Genomic DNA, 19,751 nt, shown 5'->3' on the forward strand with positions numbered 1-19,751 from the left:
TGCTATTCACGTTAAGGGGCTGCCATGATGTTAAGTATTGATCAAGTAAAGTTTATGCACGCTCTAGAGTCCTAGGGACACACCATACTCACGGAAACCACAACCAAATCAAGTTGGATCAATAGTTGTTGTCATGGAGTTTGGGTTCGGCTTTCTTCTTTAAGGGGATGGCTTGGTCTTGGCCTGGGCCAGGGCTCGTCCAGTGTCGGTTATGGGTCAGGGGGAGAGTCCTAGCCAAGCTAGGACTCACGGTAAGGGCTGGGGAAGGAGTCCTAGCCATGTTAGGACTCCCACCCGAGAAACACGTAGCTTGAGCGTGGGTGAGTGCAGGCATCCAGGGGCTTGGGGGCTCAGCATGTGGGTCACGGGCTGGTTCGGCTGGAACCTAGCAACCAAAAATGAAGAGTCCTTGCATGTGTGAGCTTCTCGGCTGTAGCATGCTTGGAGTGGCTAGCCTCGGTTCATTGGTTAGGGGTCAGGTCCCTGAGTTCCTTAGGTCCAGTAGTGTGTCTAAGGGTGTTGGTCAGGGTTTGGTTCAACATGGTTCGGGGGTGGCTCGAGAAAATCGAAAGATGGCTCGGTGCTAACCAACAAAGGTCAAGTTAGGGTTTTAATAGCTAAAAAAATTGAAAAACGGCTCATGGGGGTCGAGTCATGGTTCACCAGGGCTAAAATAATATAAAAAAAGGCTAAGTTTTGAATTTAGGAATTTTATACGAAAGTTTGGGATTTTTAGGGATTAAAACACCGTCAAAACGATTAATCACGAATTAATTAAAAAGCCTAGGTTTTAAGCTAAATAAAATTATGGGAATTTTAATTTAAGATTAAATGATTATTTGGGACATGTTAGAGTCAATGAATTCAAGAAAAAGTCAAAAACGTGAAATTTTACGTCCAGGGGTAAAATGGTCTTTTTACGCCTAAAAATTATTAAACGTCATGGCAGTGCTCTAAATGCTGTTTTCATGATATTATGATTATTTTTGAATGTTTACGAAATTTTACATGATGAAATTATGAGTTTTAAATGTCTATTTGATTTTTATGATTTGAGGAAGACATTTAAAAGACATGTGGTATGCTTGGTTTCAAAAAACAAGAAGGTTATGTTATGCATGATTTTTATAAAGTAATGAGAATGTAAAACAATGAAGGAAGTGAAGTAATTGTGACTATTGAGGTATGAGGTTTGAGGTAAGAATGAAAATATCGTGAGGGAAAAGGCCCCAAAGGGAGCCCATTTATGGGAAAAGGCCCCAGAGGGAGCCCGACGATCGTTTTTCTATTTGAAAGAGGATAAGCCAGGGCCCAATTGACCGGTTAGAGTCTTGCTGGTGTCCTCCACCGCCTAGTACTGCGGTTTCATGTAGATGGATCCATCGACTTTTTGAGGTTTGAGGAAAGTCACGATTAACGATCTGAATTCAATAAAGGAAAAAAGAAAACGTTTATGGTCATGAAAAAAGTTTTATGTCATGTCATGTTGAGGAAAAAGAAAGGAAAAAGTTAAGGTTTATGTTTGCATGTCATGAAAAAGTTATTTTACGTAAAAGTATTTTCACTGTTGCATGCGATTTTATACGTATTATTTGTTACAAAGATTATGGTGTGTTGAGTCTTTAGACTCACTAGATGTGATGTATGCACGTGAGTTTGAGGGAGGTCTTGATGGATGAACTGACTGGACTGAAGGTGCACACAACCCGAGGACCAGCGCTTCTACTTTTCCACATTTATGATTCATGATTTACGTTAAGGATTTTAGGACTGTTTATTTATTCTTTTGAGAGATTTTGAGAGGTTTAGTATGAGCTATACTTTTCAAATTTATTGCTTTTTAGGTTTGGTAAACGTTTGGCGATTTCATTTTTATGACTATTTTACTTGACTTTTAAAATGCTAGTTGGTTGATGTTTTATTTTAATAGGTAAAATATTTTATAAAAAATATTTTTATGTAGTATAGGTACATGGCCGAAAATATAAGAGAAAAAAAATTTTCTAGTACTTTTTAAGCAATAAAAAAGGTAGACGTTTCATTTCATGTTTGCAATCTTGCTTTATTTTGATGCTAACAAAACTTGTTTATTTGTTTCTAATTAGTTCACCTAAGTGCGTAGAAACTGATCAAACTTATTAGGCTTCAAACTGATCAGTTATCAAGCTTAAACTGAAGCTATTGAGACGCAAACTAAAAGTGATAACTGATTTAATCGAACTGAACCAGTTCAATTGATCGTCCAGTTGATAGGTGGTTCAGCAGAAAACCTTCAGAAGCCCGGCCAGCAGATGAAGTGTTCAACTGATGAAGAGCCCAACTGAGCAATTAAACTGAATCAGTGAAATCAGTTCAGCTGACGAGTCAACTGATTTCACCTCATCAGTTCAAGACCAATTCAACTGACCAGTTCAGAACATCAGTTAGGAGCGAACCAGTTTGCAGATACGGCAAGCTTAATCCACTTGTGCACAAAAGTACAAAAGCTATTGTACAATTAAGGTACAATAAGAGACGTTGAAGCAGCGCTTAAAGCCAAATGTTCTAGATATCTATTTGGGGGAACAAATTCAAACTACAACGGGTTCATTCACTGAGTCTCACTGTACGTTCAGTCAAACACCTATAAATAGAAGTCGAAGCTCAATGAAGACGAGGATGAGAGTTGACAAGTAAAAAGATAAAATATAGAGAGGGCACGCACAATGATTATCAGCTTTGTAGAATCGAGAACACTTCAACGTGTTATCAGCTTAGTTTTAGAAGCATATTTCCCTCAGTGTGTGAGAAAACTTTTGGGTAGTTTTTAGAGATCAGTTCTCTTTCACACACACACCACCACTCAAATTCCGTCTTGCACAATGACTTAAAACATGTGTATGTAGTCTTTGACACACAGATGTTAAACAAGTGTTGGCTGGAAGATGATGCCTTCAGTCTAGACTAGGAGTTCAGTTAGGCAATAGGTAAGTCCTAAGCTGAGTGAGTTATTACACTTGTTGTAATTAATCAAAGTCTTCTAGTGGTACCTACCCGAGGTGGTAGAAGGGGTGACGTAGGAGCAGTTAAAGTCTCCGAACATCCATAAACATATATTGTGTTATTTATGTTTAACTGCTTGTTTTTGTTCTTAACTGATTTGATCAGTTCAGTTAATATCGGTTTTGTTCTGTCCATAACTGAACTGATATAAGCCAGAACTGATCTCATGTAATTTTCAGTTATTCAGTTACACAAGATATAAAATATATCAATGTTTCTTAATGAATGATTACTTTGAGTATTTTTCGTTTGGTTTGAAACCAAACTCGATCTAATTCATCGATGTATACATTCTTAGAACACGAGCTATTGCAGCTCATTGAGAAATTCGTGTCTTTGAAGCATCATAGGTATTGGGTGCTCAAACGATTGTCGATCCTTAACGAAACAAGCATAATATGGTTAAAATGATGCGTCAAGGAGTTTAGAAACGCGCCTTTGTGTTTTAGAACGCTTGAATATACGATAGTCGGCGTGGGACGCGAAGAAGGATGAATGGGCGACGAAGATTCCTAGTTTCTTCCTCTTCAAATTTTGGAAAATATGTGTGTGCTGTTTGTAAATTTTCGGCTGATATGAGGTTTAAAAGCCTAGGTTCCTATTTTAAAGATTTAAAATTTGCATGTTAATGGGCTTAGGTTTTGGCTTTTTAAGTTTGAGAGCAATTGTGCCTACCAATCTTAGGTAAATTAGGCCCAATAACACCTATTTAATTGAAAAATATAATTTTATAAAAATTAGTTTCAAAAATAATAGTTTTGATCTTTTAAAAGTCTCTTGTTTACCCAAAACCGGCTCCTTGGTTAAATCAAGCTAGTCTCGTAAAATAATTTGAATTCTACCATTTTTAGAAAAAATTAATCATATTAATAAGCATTGAAAATATTTATTGAAAATATTTTTTTTATCTTGGTCGTCCCCGGTCTTCTTTCCCCCCCGATTATCGAATATTCTGGTAAAATCAACAGTTTTCATAATATCATGCAATTAGACCCTTAATCATATCTTATGCATCATGTAAGCATTTAAAATCAATTAAATAAAGCAAGTAAGCAATTTAAATAGTTTGCATACATGTGGTTTACGTGGATTGACTTTTGGATGTTATAGATATCCTCTTGAAATCCTTCCAAGATAGAGTCGCTAGATTCACCCCTTGCTCCGCTCCCTCCCACCATAAGGAATTGTCACCTTTCAGCAGATAGATGATACAACAAACTCGGTCAGCGTCCGTCATATCCATATATTTAAAGATCACCTCTAAAGATCTAATTCATCCCTCAGCCATGAATGGATCAGTAGTGCCAGAAAAATCATCGGGATCCATCCTCCTAAATCGCTTATAGACAGCTTCCAGTCGGACCCTGGCACCATTTCCCACGTGCTGCTCTATTAAACGAGCCATACCGGCTAGTACACGGGCACTAGCATCCTAATTAGGTGGAGGCCGTAGAATCTTCTCCTCCTGCATATCCTTATTATCACAACGAAGAACCCGTCTAGGAGGCATCTTTGTACAAATAGTCTGTACCAGGTAACCAACATGCATTTAACATTTTAAATGAAACATGCATCTAACATCTACATCATGTATCATAAAAGCATTTAAAATTCAACATATAAAATCTAAAGCAGTAAAAACTCAAAGACTTGAGGCGTGATTTCTTGAGCTTCTCGGAGTGACAGTAACATAACCCATTAGGGACCCTTGCCTCTGATACCAACTGAAACGTCCACTAATTTTTAACTTTAAAATCCCACTAATTTTTTTTTAAAAAAAACATAAAATTCAAAATTCATATTTAAAATACTCAACATTTCCAAGATCCAAAAAATTAATTTAACATTTAAAGTTTAAAGTGCATAAACTCCCTAACTTGTCAATCAACAAAAATCCTACGTCAACCATTAACATGAAGCATAAAAATCTCTAATTAAGTCATTAAACAAATCTTTAAAACATTGACTATCAAGCTAATGTAGATAATAATGTCCCTCGGGAGTGTGCTGTCGGACTCGATCCACTCAAGCATCAGCGCCTCTCTCAATCTCATCCTCACCTGCAACATTCAAACCTAGTGAATCTAATGACTCAACATGTTCTAAACATGAGTAACAAATAATATATATACAAGCACATGCATTAAAATCATATTTTTATTCAAAATAAGCTAGCATAAATTTGTAAGCATAATTTAAATTATAAATCGTCAAATCAAAAAGATTTCCATCATTTTTTGTTTTGGGTGAAGTTTTATCCTTGAAAGTGACTAGCTGTATCATGTGGTCGATTGATCAGTCTTAGCTCACCATTGTGCATGGGGACGGACACTAGGCACCGACGTAAATGGAAATACGATCGTTGGGTTCCCTCTGGGCCTTCTCCCTCACGATATTCCATAATCATATATCATATCCTTATTGTCACAGTCAATTCACATCCTTCAAAATATTTTTCTTTTTCTTTTTAATCATAAAATATTGTGTCCTTTCCACATTCGAATAATAGCATTTTAACACTAAAAATTGTTGAAGGATCGTGTGCTGGTGCCTTTAAAGGCATTTCAAACACAATATTCTCCAATGAGCTGCAATAGCTCGTGTTCTAAGAATGTTAACACCGATGAATTAAATCGAGTTTGGTTAAAAACCAAGCGGAAGAAACTTGAAGTAATCCTTCGTGAAGAAGACTGCTAAATTAGAAAATATTTTAACTTGTGTAAACTGAATAACTGAAAAGCAGGGGATCAGTTGTCACATATATCAGTTCAGTTATGGCAAGAACTGAATTGATGGATTCTGTAACTAAGCAAGTCAGTTTGAAAACAGTAGTTAATCAGTTAAATACGCAAGATATTTTTATGGATGTTCGGAGACTTCAACTGCTTCTACGTCACCCCTTTTACCACCTCGGGTAGGATCCACAAGAAGACTTTGATTTATACAACTACTTGTACAAATCCACCTAGATTAGAACTTATCCACTGCCTAACTGAACTCCTAGTCTAGACTGAAGGCAGCACCCCTCAACCAACATTTCTTTAACGTCTATGTGAGAAAGACTACATACACAAGTTTAACATCTTTGTGCAAGACTGTATTTGGGTGGTGGTGAGTATGGGCGTGTGTGAGAACTGAACAAGGATGTTCTCACACACTGAGGGAAATAAGCTTCTTAAACTAAGCTGATAACACGTTGAAGTGTCCCTCTGGGCTTGTTTGCTTCTTGAAAGCTGATAAGCATTCAGCGTGCCCTCTCTTTTCTTTCGTTTTCCACACTTCTCACTCACTTTGAGTCTTCACTGATCTTATATTCATATATCCAGGAAACTGATCGTACAATGAGAATCAATAATTGTATTCGTTGCATTTTGAATTCGTTCCTTGGGCTTTGTGTCTCGACTTTGACTGTCCTTTTAAAATGTTTGTCTTTTTTGCTCTGATGCAACGTCTATTATTGTCCTTTGACTAGACAAATGCTTTGTACCTTTGTGGATAGCTGGAAACCATTGAATGAGTTTGTCTTCATCTACAACCGAAAGATTCTTAACTGACGCTCCGAACTGGTCAGCTGAACTGATCTTCAGTTGGGCTGGTGAAATCAGTTGACTCCTCAGTTGAACTGATTTAACTTTCGTTTAGTTGAACTGATAATTTGAGCTTCTTCATCAGTTGAACACTCCTTCGGCTGGCCAGGCTTCTGAGATTCTCCTTCTGAACCACCTATCAACTGGACGATCAATTGAGCTGCTCATTTGATGTATCGGTTCACCTAATTTGGTTTGTGCGATCATTTGTGTGGGGACCCTGACGCTAATTCATTTCTTAATCATCTTTGGGAATAATTAAATCAATTAAGATAAACATGGTCTAAATTTTTTTTTCCAAATACAAGTGCGGAAACGTAATGGAATCAATCTGATGTACATATCAAAGGTAAAAGTGCATATCTTGTACTAAATACATTTCTGTCAAACTAGGGTTCAACTACTATATATCAAGTGCTGAATCCTAATCTACTTCTGGGCCGGATCTCAACGCTAACTGTACTCTCTCATCCTCTTCTTGACCTTGATCCTGTCCCACCTGTTTTTATACACACATACAAACACAAAAACAGCCGGATAACTCCTGTGGGAATATAATCCCAGTATAAATAATGTATAAATGCAATCATATAAACAGATATAAAAGCATGAAACAGATATCAATAGCATGTATCAAATCTGAAAGACATGAATCGATATAAAGTTGTGAATAAACTCTGGACTCGTCATCTCAGACTCAACTCATCTCTAATCTAGGGATCCCGATTCCTGGATATTACCATATACTGAATCTCCGCAATAGAAGCCGATCCGCTCCTACGCAACATCGATATAAATCAAACATCCAGTGTCTTGGCATATCCGCCAAAGACTTTGCATATCCGCCAATAACTAGGCATCTCCGTCCATGACTCAATACACGCTTTGCTACAACTCAATAGACTAAGCATATTAATCTCATAAATTGTAAATATCAATGCAATAAATAAAGTATGTGGTTTTTGGGAAACTCAAGTCCAATCTGACTCGAGTCGATCTCCCGGTTAAAATTGATTTATACCTTTCTTCATGTCAATCTGACGAAGTCAAAGTCTTGAATTCGAATCTGTCAATTACTCAATCTGGCAATGACAATATCGAGGAGTATAATATCAATACACCACTCAAATCAATACTGGATATAATCAGAACTCAATCTAATCCTGTTTCAACGGCATAACTGCACAATCTCAATATACCCAGCAATACAAATCAACAGATATCAATTCCCACAACAAATAATCGATAACAACACAAATCTGATATCAACTCTCAATCAAATCCATTCTGAAAATCATAACAATTTCATATGGTATCTGTTTCTCAATCCGGTTTCGATTATACGATATTTACTATGTCAAGAACATCATATATGAATCATATCCGATTCCTTCAATATCATATTTTCAAATCATATCAGAACATAATAGAAATCAATAAAAATTACGTCCAGTTGTAGCTCTCGTCGATAGAAACGCAGTACTGCAGTCGGATTGAAAGTCTAACGGACGGATCTTGTGGAATCAGAATTTCTAATATCAAGAACTTGCTAATTCCTCACGAGTTTCTCTCGGTTTTCTTCTTCTGAAAGTTTGAGGAAATGAATACAATTACATAATAAATTGCATGTTCAAGGACAAATGGCTCATCCTTTAGGCTGCACGTCTCGCGCATATGCGCGACCCTCCTCAGCACATATGCGCGAGACAATCTGTCTCGGCGCGTAACCTCACGGCAGCTCGCGCATATGCGCGCCCACACCCGGCACATATGCGCGAGGTTCTCTGCCATACTCGCGCATATATGCGGTTCCTGTCGCGCATATGCGTAAGGTTCTCTGCCTACCTGGCTCATATGCGCCTAGCTGGGTCGCGCATATGCGCGAGGGGCTCATCCTCGCACATAATTCCAAAGCTTCTTTCCGGCTATCCTGGTCTGATCCGTTCCGTCTATAATCACATCAATTATCAATAAATCATTTCAGATTACAATAACAAAATTCTTGGAAATTACATTTCTCCCCCCCTAAGAACTGATTTCGTCCCCGAAATCACAGGTAATCAAATAAGATATCAAATCAGATACAATAAGAAATGGAGAATAGAAGCTAAATAAGAAACTCACATCAGTGAAATAACTCTGGGAATTTCTGTCTCATATTTGATTCCGTCTCCCAGGTAGCTTCTTCAATGCCATGACGACTCCACTGGACCTTCACAAGCGGAATAGTCTTCGTTTTGAGTTGCTTTTCTTTAGGATCGAGAATCTGAATCGGCTTCTCGAAGTAACTCAGTGTCTCGTCAAGCTATGCCTCGTCTGACTGAATAATATGGGATGCATCGGGAATGTACTTCCGCAATAAAGAAACATGAAAGACATCATGTATTCCAGATAAAGAAGGCGGCAAGGCGAGTCGATAGGCACGATCTCCTATCTTCTCGAGAATCTCATAAGGACCGATATATCGTGGAGACAACTTCCCTTTCTTGCCAAATCTGACGACACTTCTGAAAGGAGAAATCTTCAAGAATACTCTGTCTCCTGCCTCAAATACCAACGGTCTACGTCGAACATTGGCATATTTGGCCTGTCTGTCTTGAGCTGCCTTCATCCTCTTCTGAATCAGCTTCAATTTTCCGTCATATCTCAGATCATATCAGGTCCAATCTCAGGTACCTCAGAGATATCATCCCAATACAGAGGGGATCTGGACTTCTTACCGTACAACGCTTCAAACGGTGCCATCTCAATACTCGTCTGATAGCTGTTGTTGTACGAAAACTCACAAAGTGGCAAAGAATCTTGCCAACTAGTGTCAAAATCAAGCACTACAGCTCTAAGAATATCCTCCAATGTCTGGATAGTCCGCTCTGACTGTCCGTCGGTCTGAGGATGATATGCAGTACTCAGATGTAACTTCGTACCTAGAGCCTGCTGTAAACTCTGCCAAAAGTGCGAAGTAAACCGAGGATCACGGTCTGATACAATCGACTTCGGCACTCCGTGCAATCTGACCATCTCTCTGACATAGATCTCTGCCATCTGGTCATGTCTGTACGTCATCTTGTACGGAATGAAGCATGCTGATTTGGTCAATCTGTCAATCACAACCCTAATCGCATCACAACCTCGGGAGGAACGCGGTAACTTCGTCACAAAGTCCATGGAAATGTGATCCCATTTTCATTCAGGAATGGACAAACTCTGTAATAGACCTCCTGGTTTTTTCTTTCCGCTTTTACCTGTTGGCAATTCAGACACTTGGATACAAATTCAGCAATATCAGCTTTCATCTATTTCCACCAAAACTGTCTTTTCAAATCATTGTACATCTTTCTGCCACCATGATGAATACTGAATCGATTGCTATGCGCTTCTGACAATATCTGTCGTTTCAAGTTTGAAAAATTCGGCACAACAAGACGATTATTCACATACAGTACACCATCACGTACCTGATACTCTGATCGATGTCCTGCTCTGACCATTGATATCGAATTCTGCACATTCCGATCAACTTTCTTAGCCACTTTAATTATCAAAATCAGCTCTGGTTCGACTTGAACAGTATACAATCTCAACGGTCTATAATCTGTTTCAAATACTAATCAAGACAAACAGCAATCTTCAATCAAGTTTGTGTTAGAGTAGGTGCCCGTCGAGCCAAGTGTTGGCCGAGTGTTCACAATGAAACTCTATGTATAAACGATCTTTATTTTAATAATATTTGAAATTATTATTTTAGCACATCTTTATCTATATACCCATGCTAGTTGCATAGATAAAGCCCTTGAATATACAAATAGTAGAAAGAATATGAGATGCTCATATGATGAGTTTCATGAAACTCATATTTGGAATACTATATATTCTAAACAGTTCCTAGTCGATTCAGCCGCCGCTAAGAAGGATATAGGCCGCTCGAGTTCGAGACTAGTATCTGCGATGTGAGTACCATGTTTCATTGGTAGGGGATATTGTGATGTCCGAGCATGCAGATAGGTGCTCCTGGTAGAGTGCACTGAACAACTCTCCATAAAGGACTTTCCAAGTGGTTCTCACTTATCGAGTGGAAACGTCCTAGTTTATGGTTGTACACCATTAGTCCTTATGACCCGGGACAACATTAAACTCTATGTGCTAGCATTACACTTTGACTTGTTTACCGATTCTCAAGGGGTCATCAGGTGGCAAGGTTTGGTGTTTTGTCGAAACATATAGGAGTCGATGCATTGTAGTCGGGGATTCAACGCTTACCTTCGGGTAGGGATATCCTATGTGTATGTAGTATGAAATCTCTGATCAGAGTATGGTGGTAATTATGAAAGGGGTTTCATAGATTACACCATCGATGCAACTACGACATGACACATAGTATCGATTCATTGACAATTCTCGATATGCCAATAGTTGTCGAATCGGTCGGGATATATGAGTTGAAGGGACCGTACTGTACGCTAACCATAATTGAATGGTTCTTGCAGGCACTATCATTTGATACCTAGGGAATCATGTAAGCGATGCTGCTAGGCGTTTAACATGATTGGTTGGGTACTATCACACTTGAGTTCTGACATTCTTGTTATCAAGGAGTTGATAAGTAAGAATGGAGCGATTGGGGTATGCTCGAATAAGGACATGTTTAGTCCGAATCACATAGAGATATGAACCCACGGCTAGTTGTATCAATGAACCATTGAGGGCCACACAAGTACTAGATTTCAAGATCCCGTTGAGAAGTAAAATAGTTCAATGTATTGAACGGCTTATAAATGAGTTTATAAGCGTTAGGAAAAATAGAAGTATGACTTCTATAAGGAGAATGTAACTTTAATTTGAGGAAATGTTCCTAAATTAAAAGTTGGCCAAACAAATAATGTATTTGAAAATTATGATTTTCATAAACATTATTATGGACTAGATTAAATTATTTCAAGTGTTGAATTAATTAAACACTAGTGGGCCTAGTAGAGTCCAAATAATTAAATTAATTCAAGTGTTGAATTAATTAAATAACATTGGGCCTTGTAGAGCCCAATTAGAAATAATTATTCTACTAGTGGACTTGAGTAAAATCAAGTAAAGTTTAAATGGACTCAAATGTGTTTGAGACATTTAAATAAAAGTCCATGAGCCTTGTAATAGTTACAAGCCCAAGTCAAAATGCATGCTTGAAAGGTGAAGGGTTGGAGGCAACTTTTGAGTTAATGGCATGGCATGCACATGCAACTTTTTGCTTTTGATTTTTGCACAACCAAGACAATTCATCCTCCCTTCATTCCAATGTGATATGGCCGAAATTTTGCTCAATATTCTCCCCAATTTTTGTTCTTCAATTGTTGAGGAAATCCTACACTTCTCTTTGAAAAATTCTCTTATTTTTCTAGTGCAAAATAAGAGGGGTTCTAGCTAGTTGGTGGTGGGCCTAATTTTGGAGCAAGGAAAGCTTGAAGATTTTCTTGCCATCAAGAGCTTAGTTGTATATCAACTAAGTTGGAGCCAACATCAATCCATTGTGATTGATAGGTATATCTTATACACACATTATGAATGTCATATTTTGTGTTTTTGTATTTGCTACACATCTTAGTAGAGGTGTTCGGTTTTCTCTTCTTGAAAATAAAATTTTGAACTTCCGTTGCGCATTAGAACACCTAAAATCAATCCCTTTCAAGTGGTATCATGAGCTATGTATGTATATTATTTTGTGTAGCATATACATAATATTATATTGAGGTCAATTTCTAACCGCATGAGACAAATTTTCGCATCAAATCGTGGCCGGTTTTGGGGACGACTTTGGGCAGCAAGTTGCTGCCCATTTCGGGCAGCAAGGGCAGCCCCTTGGGCTGCCCGAACAGCCCCTATTTTCAAATAAAAAATTTTTTTTTTGTTGGCCGGAATCCGGCGACGGAGCTCCGGCGACGGCGATGATGACTAGGGTTTTCAAAAATGTTTTGGATTATCAAAGTCTCATGGGCCTTGAAGTTGTTGGGCCATGAGATGGCTAACATATTTGTGAAATTTAAATGGGCCAAAATGTTTTTGGTAAAAAATGATTTTTTGGGCCCTTAAGTTTAAATTTACAAAAGTTGCGAATATTTTCTCAAGAAATAAATAATTGAAGTTAGACTTCAATTATTTATAGTAAATTGTGATTTACAAGAAATTCGGTTATAAATAAATTAATTAGAAAGTAGACAAAAGTGTTTGTATACTTTGTTAATTTAGTTTATAATCGGGGCGGTTAGTGATTTGATCAAGATATATAATATTGGATCAATTAATTATTGTGATAATTAATTGATGGTGTGTGATATGTGATATTATGCATGAAGGATGATCAAAAGCCCAAGCCCAATTTGCTAGGTGTATGCTAGGATATTTTGTGTTGAATGATTGTAATAATTATCAAATTTAAAGCGGGCTTGGTTTATGGCCCGTTCCCACCCCATGAGATGTATCCCTATTTGCCATGGATATTTATTTGTAAATATTAGTATAATGCAAGATCAAGATTGGAAGATTGTGGCCTTGATGATTATGAAGATCGAAGACATGTAAATATTGGAAGCTTATGTAATAGTTGCATTTACATCCCATGCATTTCCCTAAGATTGGACCTAGGCCCGTGCTTAGCTCACACGGGCCATTAGTTTTGGGGCGATTGATCATCCTTGTTTTGTTTACTGTTTATAATATATGCATGATATGTTATAAATAATGAGTATGTGCGTTATTATTATGATAATAACAAAGTTGCATGAATCCGGCAAACATACGATCAAACATGGCGAGCTTTTAATTAAAATTAATGATGAGACCTTTCAAAATTAAAAACCCTCATTTTGAATAAGATTCAAAAATTAATATCAAGCCCAAAAAGGGGAATTATAAATTTGTTTATAATTTCCATGTCTTCCATCGACAATGGGTGCATGATGAACGCTACCCGTGCTCGGGGCTCGGCTCATATTATTGGGGGGGCCTTGGGTGCCGGAAAGCTGTGACATCCATTGACATGGTGATGTGAACTACGTGGAACTCCCATGATTTCAGCTCATATTATTGAGGGAACTCATGGCGACCGTCCATTAAGGTTCAACATCGGTGGGTAAGGCTTGACACGTAAAAATGAACGACGTCATATTATTGGGTCCTAATCAAACGTGAGACAAAAGTTTACGTAGAGGGTTGAATGGAGATGCAATTGGAAACTACCTTTTAGGAATTGTGATTGGCTGATATTATTCGGGATCATAATTCGCTAATTGGACCTTGTGTACCTACTGAGGAAATGAGTTTCCCGTTTTCACTAGAGGGTAGTGAAAGATGTCAAAACAGTGAAAGTAAAAAATTTATGAAGTAAAAGTCCATACTTCATATCTTACTAAATATTTTAAAATAGTCATTAACATTTATCTGTTTTACTTTTCAATACTTTTTGACAATGTCTTTGATTCGCAATCCGCTATCTGTATTACTCGACAAACACGTATTAACCGAACCTAATTACCTCAATTGGCTAAGAAATCTAAAAATAGTCTTGAATTCGGAAAGGATAGCGTATACATTTACTAAGTCACCCCTGTTGAGGCTCCGACTGACTGCACTCCTGAGGAATTGCAGACTTACAAGGAATGGTGTGGCCATGACTTGAAAGCCAAGTGTTATATGCAGGCTTCTATGAAAGATGAGAAGTCGGTTCTTTATGTGGGCTCTTCATCTGGTACGAAGACTGGTCCACCTGGGAAGGGAAAGAAACGTTCTTTCCAACAACCCAAGAAGAACGTACCCTTGAAGAGGCAAGCTCCGAATCCCGTTGTGGCAGCCACACCAGTAAAGGCTGACAAGACTGTTGATGTTTGTCATCACTGCAAGAAGCCTGGACATTGGATGCGTAATTGCAGGGAATATCTTGCCCAAAAGAATTCTGGAAACGGTATGTTCTATATTGAAGTAAACATTTCAATTAACTCTACTTCTTGGGTATTGGATACCGGTTGTGACTCACATCTCTGTAATGAGTTACAAGTGATGGGAAGAAGTAGAAGGCTTAGGGAAGGTGAGACCTTCTTGAGGGTGGGCGATGGAGCAAGAGTTGCTGCCAAGGCCATAGGAGATGTTTACTTGCTTTTGGACAATGATTCTAAGTAAATTTTAAGAAATGTTTTGTTTGTACCTGATTTGGTGAAAAACATTGTTTCCATTTCTATGCTAGATAAAGATGGATATTCTTGTTTATTTAGCAAAGTTGTTTGCAACATTTACAAGAATCGATGTTTAATTGGTACTGGAGAACTTGAAAACGATCTCTATAACTTAAAATTGAAAGATATTCCACTAAAAAATGTCCAAGCTATAACAACAACAAACAAGCGAAAACAAGATACTCTAAATTTGGCACAATTATGGCATGCTCGATTAGGACATATTTTCCTAAGAAGGATGAACAAGCTAGTGGGAGTGGGCATGTTTGATATGTCTGATATTAATACTCTCACGACTTGTGAATCCTGTCTAAAAGGAAAGATGACCAAAATTCCCTTTAAGGGCCATGTGGAGTGAGCCAAAGGGTTATTGGATTTGATCCATACCGATGTGTGCGGTCCGCTTAGCATCACCACTAAGCATGGACATGCCTACTTCATCACCTTTACCGATGACTCTTCGAGGTATGGGTATGTATATTTTATGAAATACAAGTCTGAAGCCTTTGAAAGGTTCAAAGAATTCAGAAGTGAAGTAGAGAAACAGTTGGGACGAAGCATCAAGACACTTCGATCGGATCGAGGTGGTGAGTACTTGAGTGCCGAGTTCCAAGAGTATCTTAGGGAGAATGGGATTCTCTCGCAGTGGACTCTGCCCGCTACACCGCAGTTTAATGGTGTTTCGGAGCGTCGTAACCGGACTTTGATGGACATGGTTCGGTCTATGATGGGGTTCACGGAGTTGCCGCCATCCTTTTGGGGATATGCGCTTGAGACAGCGGCACTATTGGTAAACAATGTCCATTCAAAGGCAGTTGACAAGACACCATATGAGATATGGATGGGTAAGCCACCCAACTATTCTTATCTTAGAATACGGGGGTGCCCTGCTTATGTGAAGCAGGTAGTGGAAAATAAATTGGATAGTCGATCCATTTTATGTTACTTTGTGGGATATCCAAAGAATTCTGTTGGATATTACTTCTATCATCCCCAAGAAACAAAGGTGTTTGTTTCTAGGAATGCAACCTTTTTGGAAAAAGAATTTCTATTGGAAAGAAAAGGGGAGATGATAGAACTCGAAGAGGTTCGAGAGACACCCACCATTATAGAACCCACACCCGAAGAGCCAAGAGAGGAGATACAAGCTCCTAGAAGATCCGAGAGAGTCTCGAAACCACCTATGAGGTATGGTCTGCTTCTTGAAGAGGGCCATGATGAGCCTAACCATGGATGTGATCCAATGACCTTCAAGGAAGCGTTATCTGATGCCGATTCATCCAAGTGGCTTGAAGCGATGGAATCTGAAATGAATTCCATGCATTCGAACCAAGTGTGGAATCTCGTGGATCCACCGCAGAGAATTGTTCCCATAGGGTGTAAATGGATTTACAAGAGGAAACTTGGGACGGATGGGAAGGTATTGACCTTCAAGGAGCGATTGGTGGCAAAAGGATATACTCAAAGACAAGGAGTTGACTTTGAGGAAACCTTTTCTCCAGTTGTAATGTTCAAGTCCATAAGGATTTTGCTAGCCATAGCTGCATGGTATGACTATGAGATATGTCATATGGATGTCAAGACAGCCTTTCTTAATGGGGATATTAAGGAAGAGATTTACATGTCTCAACCTGAAGGGTTTACATCTATCGGAAGTGAGCATATGGTATGCAAACTTCAAAGATCTATTTATGGTCTAAAGCAGGCATCTAGGGGTTGGAACCTCAGATTCGATAGTACAATCAAAGAGTTTTGTTTTACTAAGAATCCTGAGGAACCCTGTGTGTATAAGAAGGTCAGTGGGAGTGCTGTGACATTCCTTGTGCTTTATGTTGATGACATTCTACTCATTGGGAATGATGTAGGGATGTTGCAATCAACTAAGATATGGTTAGCGAGTAAGTTCTCGATGCAGGACTTGGATGAAGCATCTTTTGTATTGGGAATACAGATCTATAGAGATAGATAAAAAAGATTGCTTGGTATCATCCAGTCCACATACATTGATACCATCGTGAAGCGGTTCTCGATGGATGAGTGCCAGAGAGGACATCTACCAATGTGTCATGGCGTGTCCCTATCCAAGTCTATGTCTCCCAAGACTGATACAGAGATAGCGGCGATGACAAGAATTCCTTATGCATCTGCGATTGGTAGCATCATGTATGGGATGATATCTACACGTCCTGACGTGGCTTTTGCACTAAGTGTAGTGAGTAGATATCAATCCAACCCTGGTCTTCCACACTGGAAAGCTGTGAAAGACATCCTCAAGTATTTGAGAAGGACCAATAAGTTGTTCTTGGTCTATGGGGGTGGAGAACTGAAATTGGAAGGTTATACCGACTCTAGCTTCCAAAGCGATATCGATGACTCTAAGTCAACCTCTGGATTCGTATTCATGCTCAATGGTGTTGCCGTCTCTTGGAAGAGTTCCAAGCAAGACAGTACTGCGGATTCCACCACTGAGGCCGAATACATTGCTGCATCAGATGCAGCAAAGGAGGCTGTTTGGATAAGGAATTTCATCCAAGAGTTGGACGTAATTCCTAATGGAGTTGCTCCTGTCCCGGTGTTGTGTGACAACATGGGAGGTATAGCTCAAGCAAAGGAGCCAAGGTCTCATCAGAAATCCAAACACGTATTGAGAAAGTACCACATCCTCCGAGAGATCGTGGAAAGAGGAGATGTCTCGATTGACAAAGTCGGCTCCGCATATAATGTTGTTGATCCACTAACTAAGCCTTTACCTGGATCATTATTCGAGATGCATCGCGAATCAATGGGTTTGAAGCATATGGGTAGTTGGCTCTAGTGCAAGTGGGAGATTGTTAGAGTAGGTGCCCGTCAAGCCAAGTGTTGGCCGAGTGTTCACAATGAAACTATATGTATAAACGATCTTTATTTTAATAATATTTGAAATTATTATTTTGGCACATCTTTATCGGTATACCCATGCTAGTTGCATAGATAAAGCCCTTGAATATACAAATAGTAGAAAGAATATGAGATGCTCATATGATGAGTATCATGAAACTCATATTTGGAATATATTATAAACAGTTCCTAGTCGATTCTGCCGCCGCTAAGAAGGATATAGGCCGCTCGAGTTCGAGACTAGTATCTGCGATGTGAGTACCATGTTTCATTGGTAGGGGACATTATGATGTCCGAGCATGCAGATAGGTCCTCCTGGTAGAGTGCACTGAACAACCCTCCATAAAGGACTTTACAAGTGGTTTTCACATATCGAGTGAAAACGTCCTAGTTTATGGTTGTACACCATTAGTCCTTATGACCCGGGACAACATTGAGACTCTATGTGCTAGCATTACACTTTGACTTGTTTACCGATTCTCAAGGGGTCATCACGTGGCATGGTTGGGTGTTTTGTCGAAACATATAGGAGTCGACTTGCTAATATTTCGAAACCGCGCGCCCCGTGCCTGCGCCAGAAGTGGCGCCACCGCGCGCCCCGTGCTGTCCGGGTGCAGAACCTTGCGCGCGGTTGCGCGAGTTCACGCGCCACCGCGTGCACTGCCGTGTCAAACTTGCTAGACAACTTTCTTTATGACTTTTTACACTTCTTTTCATGTTTTAATTATTATATATTCAGTGTACATGAATGATGAACGAACCAATTCAGATTGATAAAAATATTTTTTGAGGAGCTTCTCTCAATTCTCAAGGCTTTTAAAGCTTTGTGCAAAATCAAATCAAACTTATCAAAGATTGCATCTTTGTGGCGTTTGTCGATTGTTTTCGCACGGATTGTCAAAACGAGTTCTTTGAAGGTTCGTATGAAATTCGATTGTTATCATCGTTGATATCTGTTTCTAAGTGTTAATCGCTTAGAGGTGAATATCACAAATCTTTGCTTGTTTCAAAAGATCGGGACAACACAATCGATCCTTGTTCGATATTGAATTGAGGGCGCGATTCTAATTAATCGTGTTTGCTTTCATTCGTACGAGGATTCGTATCAGTTCTTCTGGAAAAACATCTGGGAACTCTCTCACTATCGGGATGTCCTCCAGTTTCCGCTCGACTTCTTCTTTTATTTCACTGACCATTGCTAGGTAAATGTCTTCTCCGGATTTCATGGCACCCCAAGCTTGAGATGCGGAGAGCAGCGACTTCCGTTCTTTGGATTTGCCATGAAACACGACTTCTTCCTGATCTGGGGTTTGGAGTTTGACTCGCTTTCCCTTACAATCTACTATCGCACTGTTTCTGGCTAACCAATCCATCCCTAAGATGATGTCGAAGTCGACCATGATCAACTGTATCAACTCGGCACTAAAAGTCTGATCACTAATACTTATTTTACAATCTCTGTAAATTTCATGAGTTTCAATGGCCCTACTTGTAGGTGTGGCTATACGAAAGGGCTCATTTAGTTTCTTGGGCTTACAGCCTAACTTCTTAGCAAATCTCTTAGATATAAAGGAATGGGTAGCACCACAGTCAAATAATGCATAAGCAGGCACTTGCTGAATAAGTATGGTACCTGACACGACTTCATTGGCGTCGTCTGCGTCCTTCTGAGTCATGGCAAAGATCCTGGCATTAGGTTTGTCCTCCTTTGGTTTACTAGGGCCTGATTGTCAGAGTAGGTGCACATCGAGCCAAGTGTTGGCCGAGTGTCCACAATGAAACTCTATGTATAAACAATATTTATTTTAATAATATTTTAAATTATTATTTTGGCACATCTTTATCTGTATACCCATGCTAGATGCATAGATAAAGCCCTTGAATATACAAATAGTAGAAAGAATATGAGATGCTCATATGATGAGTATCATGAAACTCATATTTGGAATACTGTATATTCTAAACAGTTCCTAGTCGATTTAGTCGCCGCTAAGAAGGATATAGGCCGCTAGAGTTTGAGACTAGTATCTGCGAT

At 39.0% G+C, this 19,751-nt stretch overlaps 1 protein-coding gene across 1 annotated transcript; it reads right to left on the bottom strand.

The window, feature by feature from the left end:
• Positions 1 to 4,474: 4,474 nt before the first annotated feature.
• On the bottom strand, positions 4,475 to 19,392 carry LOC142550094 (uncharacterized). Its single transcript, XM_075659332.1, has 2 exons — positions 18,859 to 19,392; positions 4,475 to 4,567 (listed from the first exon to the last, which is right to left on the bottom strand). Exons 1-2 carry the CDS (start codon positions 19,390 to 19,392, stop codon positions 4,475 to 4,477), a joined length of 627 nt encoding a protein of 208 aa, XP_075515447.1.
• Between the last annotated feature and the right edge of the window lie 359 nt (positions 19,393 to 19,751).

Source organism: Primulina tabacum, chromosome 6 (assembly GCF_025594145.1).
Source record: "Primulina tabacum isolate GXHZ01 chromosome 6, ASM2559414v2, whole genome shotgun sequence".
Classification (NCBI taxonomy): Eukaryota; Viridiplantae; Streptophyta; class Magnoliopsida; order Lamiales; family Gesneriaceae; genus Primulina; species Primulina tabacum.

Bases quoted from the DNA above. Each gene is read 5' to 3' on its own strand.
- LOC142550094 (XM_075659332.1), bottom strand. From the start codon at position 19,392: ATGACTCAGAAGGACGCAGACGACGCCAATGAAGTCGTGTCAGGTACC. The intron at 4,568-18,858 runs GTGAGAGAGTTC...TACCTGGTACAG, and splicing joins AACTGGAGGACATCCCGATA to ACTATTTGTACAAAGATGCC.